The following is a 6,597-nucleotide window of genomic DNA, read 5'->3' as shown; positions in this document are numbered from 1 at the left end:
AGTCGCTGTTCGTTTTAGAGTTGAGTAATCAATCAATGCTTATCATCGATAGATGTCACTGATTGCATCATTGCCGCTAAGGTGAATGAGATCGATAAATAAATAAAGACAGCTGTTTCAGTAATAGAAATTGAATTCTGTAATTGCAAGACTCGAAGATTTAAGAGGAATTTTTATATTTAATAAAGAAAGACTTTACACGAGCATTGACTGAAAAGGGCAAAAAACAAAAAACCCTTCTAGCACAGTAACATTTGCGAGCTGCATCTGTGCAACCCAGCCCATGTGGCCAATAAACAAAATTGTCTTTGAGTACGCACCCCATTTGGTGTCGATATTGAACAAATTTGTTTTGGGGAACGTTTTTGTTGACAACGACTACGGGTGAATCCTGATTAGTGAACCCCCATTAGTTTAAATAAGTGTTGACTAGACGACTGACGACCTCTCAACTCGAGTTCCATTTTCCTTTCACATCTCTTGTCAGGTTTTTTTTTTTTTTTTGCCCTTTCGGAGCTGCGAATTGCAACCGTCACATATACAAAGAGGTAATAAACTCTTTAGAGTTTAAACTTAACAGTTGTTTTTCTGTTTCTTATCCTTCAAAATTTCTCCCTAATTTTTGGCTCCTTTTATTTTTCATGTTTGTCTGGAAGAAAAATTTATGGTGCTCCAAAAACACTGCTCCTTTTCTATCTCCTTGCCACGTTCATAAACGCGTGGCAAGCAATGGATGGATAATAAAGAGCAATACTTTCCTAGTTTAATTGACATACAGGAGTCTGTACATAGATTATTTTGTTGTTAATACGTTCTTCTCCTAAACTTTGTTTGTAGACGAACATGTCAGAAAGTGAGCAACACGAAGAGGAGGATCCCTCCCAGCCCCATATTCATGATATGATGGCAAAACTCATAAGACAACAAGACAAAATGATCAAACTATTGGAACAAATTGCGCATAGTAGTGGCTCTAAAAAAGTTGGAGAGACAAGTAATAATGAAGATGCTCCAGAAGATGACAAAACAAGTAGTGATGAAGATGCTCCTGAAGATGACAACCTGACGGGTACGTTATGCTATTACATTATATTGTTCTTATATTTCTTGTTTATGATATATACCCATTTATTTTAATGAATGCAAAAACGTGAAAATAACAGAGAAATAAAGTTTCTGGAATAATGGGTTCGAGAAACTTGGGGGTAAAAAAAAAAGGTTTGCACAGTAAGTTCTTAGACTGAATATATTTCAAATAAATTAATAATATTTACAAAATTAATTAATTAAATCTTTGTAATTTTTTCCTTCGTTACTTAAGTTTCTTGACTATTTTGGACACTAAAGTTACCACAGTAAAAGAGTTCACTTAATTATCTTTTTTTTTTAGCGTAAAAGGACTAAATTACCTATAAAACTATCATAGCTTATACAAATTTTTTATGATGCTTACATATTATGGCATAATAGCATGTGTTTGCTTTTGAGAATTTAATTATTTGATGTTGTATCAGGGAGAAGGATAGTTATATTCCCATAATACGACCAAATGGTCATTAAGACCCTTTATTTTTTTAATAATGAACATCAAAATCTCCTTACGTTTATTTTTGCCATTTATTTGGATCGTAAAAAGGGTATTTCGGTACTTCTGCTCTTTGTCGACTTTGAATTTAAACAATGAGCCAGTTGTCTCTTTGTTTTTTTTTTTCCTCCTTTTTTTTATAAGCTAACCTAGTTTGCCAATAATAATTTAAAAGAATGATTTTAAGCTCCTTTGATTCTGAGATTAAAGGAATGCACATGGTTTAAAAAAAAAAGAAAAAAGGCAAGAGCAGTGGAAGCAATTAAGCTTATCAGAACTAAAATTAATATCCAACATTAAACCATCACTTATAAAACAAATTAAATATAATAATTAAGCACCATCAATTAATCAAAAACCCTAACAGCCGCCGTATTCTTCTTCACTTTCACATTCTTTATCTTTTCCTCCATATTTTGCACAAAACAAAGGAAACTTTACCAATTATCGTTCTGGAAATGCAAGCAATTCATGGTTTCCAAGACGACTAATGCCTGTTGAATTTGAAAATTCTCTAACCCATAATCCATGGCTTTGGCAAATGTTCAATTTTAGCTACTGATTTTGCATGCTTTGATTCATCAGTATATATGTATATAAAAAAGGATGAATTTTATTTTTCATTTTTAGGTTAATTGAAATGTTTTTAATTCAATTTAAAACTTTGGAAAAACAGTCAATATGTCGTTCCACATATAGAAGAAACAAATGCCATGATATGAGCATAACAATAAATTTAGCATTTGACATCCATATAAACGGCAAAAAGTAATAGAAAGAGTTATGGTGTTCATTAGTGAAAACAATTAGGGTCTAGATGGCCATTTTATCAAACGATGGGAGATATGATTGTCATTTTGCTTTTTATGAAGATAACATATTTCAAATAAATTTTCTATTAAGAAACCTATAAAAAAAATCGAAGGCTCTAAAGGATAAAAGAGAAATTAAGAATTTTTAGGGACGCAATTAATTAAATTGTGTAAAATAGCCAAAGACTGTGATTGAAATATGGAATTAATAACCAAAGACTTTGACGCCCCTTCAAAGTCCCTTTGAACCTCATCTTTAAATAAACCCAATTAGATTAATACTAAAAAGTTCCCTACTCACCTTAATTTCAAAAACACCCTTCTTCGAAATAACAATTTCTCTTTCTAAAAATGCTCATAAATGCAGTTTTTTTTTTTGTCTCTCAATCCACCTTCCACAAATTTGTTAATAAACTCAACTTTTATGATGTCAAGAGCCAATTTTTAAGGTACGACTAGCACATTTTTGGAGAGTATTGAACTTCAAAAGATATCTTATTGAATGTTAAGTTATCGATCTTTGAAATATTCCATTTTATCTTGACATTAGAATGAGATTAATAGTGATGCAAAAAGTTTGCAGGCAAAAATAGATAAATAAATAAAAAGAAAAAGGAAAACGAAAAGAAGCTCTATAATGCATATGTGTGGGTTTAAGTATGGGTAAAGAGAGTTTTGTGATAGAGAAAAACGTATCCTTTTTTTTTTTTTTTGAATGAAAAGAAATACATTGGTTTACATTTTTAACTTTATTGTAATTGCAAGAATGAGGGTTTTTATAGGATCAATGAAGGGGTACCAATAGTGCCACTCTTACACAAAGTATCCATTAGGGTGGAGCTTTTTTCTTTTTCTTTTTTAAATTACAATTGAAATTCTACACAATCTCCTGAGTCATGATGGTATAATCCCAAATATTAAGAAGAAAATCTACCTCTAAGTTGCATAGGGGAGAACTTGAAACCTTGACCTCAAGAATGCAATAAGGAGGTATCCCACCACTCATAATTTATATCTTAATTCCGGACTTAAATGTTCTCCCAAACTATAATTTTATTAAATGAGTTAAAAAGTCTACATAAAAAAAAAAAAAGATAACAGCAGTGGAAACCAAATATGGCACTGCGAAAACTAAAAAGAAAAAATTGCAATCACTGAGAAATACTAATTTGTCTAATATTTTCCATTTCCAATTAAAAGCATGCATGGTAGGACTTAAATTATTGAGTCATCTAATTTTTCACAGCAAAATATAAGTGGTGATTGGTAGTTATCAAGTTACAAAATATTAAATCTTAATGATGTAAGATGCTTAATACCTCGAATTTGCACTCAAATGATAATCCAACCGGTCAGACACCTCTAACATTGCGAACATACTGCAAAGTGAAATGGACAAGCCAGCCATTTAGGTTTGAAAATTATAGGTTATTTCATCGCTATTGATCTTGATTTTTAATTTATACTTGAATTTGCTTTCAAATGATTATATAACGGGCTTTCCTTGTACCTTAAACTTAATTTATTTACATAACTATCGTCCTATTTCAAATTTACAGTACCAATCAGACGTAGAAGATTAAAATTGTATAGAGCTGCACTAACTGGCGACTGGGCGGTGGCTAGAGGTATTTATGACGTACATGAGGGTGAAATTAGAGCTCCGATCTCAAAAAGAAAAGACACTGCTCTTCACATTGCAGCTGCAGCAAAGCAATATGGTTTCGTGAAGGAACTTGTGCAAAGAATGGAACCAGGAGATTTAGCTCAGGAAAATAATGTTGGATATACAGCTCTTTTCTTTGCTGCAGCATCCGGAATGGTGGAACTGGCTAGAGAGATTATGACGCATAATAAAGCCATAGCAACGGAACAAGATGACAAGCGGGTGCTACCAATTGACTTGGCTGCATCATTGGGCCATGAAGATATGGTAGTGTACCTTTATGGACAAATTAAAAATTCCTTGAATGATGAAGATCGCCGCCACTTACTTCTCACGTTGATACAAACTGATTTGTATGGTAAGCACTGTTTTTAATTCATTATCTTCACAGATTGCTGCGGTACTAATGAATACATTTTGTCCAGATGTTGCATTGCGGGTGTTTGAGGATCTGCACGAGAAGTCGGCCATTGGTCGCGCTGCAAATGAAGAGACAGCACTACATGCTTTGGCTCGAAAGAATCTGAATTATTCTCATTTTACCAAACAATATCAGCGAGGATTTTTTAGTAGGGTCTTCAATCTGGGTTGGTCCTACGAACCCTAGAACTCTTTAGGCTTTAGCATTTATTTCTTGTCATACTTTAACAATCTTGGTTATTTATTTCGCTGCTTTGTGTTTTGCAATTGGAAATTTCAGGTGCCAAAGATATAGAAAATAAAAGGCAGAAAGCACTTAAATTAGTCCAACGCCTTTGGGAAAAAGTTGTATTGTTGAGTGATTCACGCATTTCAAACCTAATTGCAGAACCCGAACTAATATTTGATGCTGCGAGACAAGGAAACCTCGAGTTTCTATTGATACTTATTCGTGAATATCCTGATCTGATATGGAACATTGATGAAAATGGTTATACCATATTTCATACTGCTGTTTTGCATCGTCGAAAACGTATCTTCAAGCTTATATATCAGATAGGTGCAGCAAAAGATTTGATACTTAAGTTCGAAGACCCAAAAAAAAACAATATTCTACATTTAGCTGCAATGTTGCCACCACAAGATCGACTCAATATTGTTTCAGGAGCAGCTCTCCAAATGCAACGGGAGTTATTGTGGTTTGAGGTGAAATTATTTGTTCAGCACTCTGCTACTATAGTCCTCGGAAATTTTTTTTTTTTTTTTTATAAACTCACGTTAATGGTTTTCCATTTTATAGCTTTAGCTAATCTTTTTTTTTTTTTTTAATATCTTTTTTTATTCTACTGATTGTTTTTCCTTTATCTTAGTTCGCTTACGATTTCCATTTTATAACTTAACGGGACTAGGTGCCTGTTTTATTAATAAGTTTCATCTTACACTATAACTGTAGGAAGTGGAAAAGGCTGTTCAACGACGATCTGCTGAGGCCAAAAACGAAGATGGTCTTAGTCCTAGAGCATTATTTACTAGGAAACACGAAAACCTGAGAGAACAAGGGGAGAAATGGATGAAGGATACTGCAACATCTTGCATGCTTGTGGCGACACTTATAGCCACCGTCGTTTTCGCGGCAGCTTTTACAGTGCCAGGAGGCAACAAAGGAGACACGGGGTTTCCTTTCTTCCTGGAAAAAGTTTCATTCAAGATTTTTGCCATATCGGAAGCAATATCACTGGTATCGTCCTCTGCATCTATAGTAAACTTCTTATCCATTCTCACTTCTCGGTATACAGAAAAAGATTTCCTTCGCCTGTTGCCTAAAAAGTTGCTTATTGGACTTGCAACACTTTTCGTGTCAATAGCAGCAATGATGGTAGTGTTTTCTGCAGCATTTTTCATTGTCTTCAAGGACAGTAGATTGTGGGTAGCTATTCTAGTTACGGTAATTGCTTCCATTCCAGTCATCATGTTTATTGTGCAACATTGCCAACTCCTTTGTGATGTCGTACGATCCACCTACGTATCAAATTCTCTCTTCCAGAGAGATAAAATTAGTCTTTTCCATAAAGAAGATGAAGCAAGTGAACGTCAGCGGATGACCAAGTTATGCAATGGACGTTTGGCTATTCAATGCTTAAATGTTCAAGCTAGAGAGTGGCAGCTGGTTTGAAGACGCTCTTACCAAATTTTACTAAAAACCTCTCCACACAATGTAAGCTTGGACACCGAGTCAACTTAAATTCTCGTTTGAAACATAAAATATTGATAAATGTTGCAGCAACAACAATAATACATCATCTTGTTTCAGTTGAGGAAGAGATTCTGTAGCTGGTTCAGCTCTTATCAATTAGTTCTTACTTACAAAAGTTCGAAATATAGACGTCAGAGTTAGAAAATAATAAGAGAAGTTAGCTTATTGTCACGGGATGAGTGTTTTGCGCAGCTAACCCGTGCGGGACTTAGACAACTTTGTCGAATATTGCTAAGTAAGCCTAGAGCTTCTCGAACTAGAGAAGAGAACAATTGAGCCAAAGAAGAAAACTTGTATTGCACAAAGAGAGAATACAATGCTTGAGTTGCTTACAATGTTTGTTGGATACAAATGCCTAATG

General features: G+C 34.0%; 1 protein-coding gene across 1 annotated transcript; it reads left to right on the top strand.

The window, feature by feature from the left end:
- The first annotated feature begins 843 nt into the window (after positions 1 to 843).
- LOC18037496 (ankyrin repeat-containing protein NPR4) lies at positions 844 to 6,155 on the top strand. The gene is made up of 5 exons (XM_024180032.1): positions 844 to 1,069; positions 3,957 to 4,421; positions 4,489 to 4,650; positions 4,764 to 5,188; positions 5,436 to 6,155. Exons 1-5 carry the CDS (start codon positions 844 to 846, stop codon positions 6,153 to 6,155), a joined length of 1,998 nt encoding a protein of 665 aa, XP_024035800.1.
- The last annotated feature ends 442 nt before the right edge of the window (positions 6,156 to 6,597 follow it).

Source organism: Citrus clementina, unplaced genomic scaffold (genome assembly GCF_000493195.1).
Source record: "Citrus clementina cultivar Clemenules unplaced genomic scaffold, Citrus_clementina_v1.0 scaffold_7, whole genome shotgun sequence".
Lineage (NCBI taxonomy): Eukaryota > Viridiplantae > Streptophyta > Magnoliopsida > Sapindales > Rutaceae > Citrus > Citrus x clementina.
The sequence above is the reverse complement of the archived record's forward strand: the minus strand, read 5'-3'. Positions and strand labels throughout refer to the sequence as shown.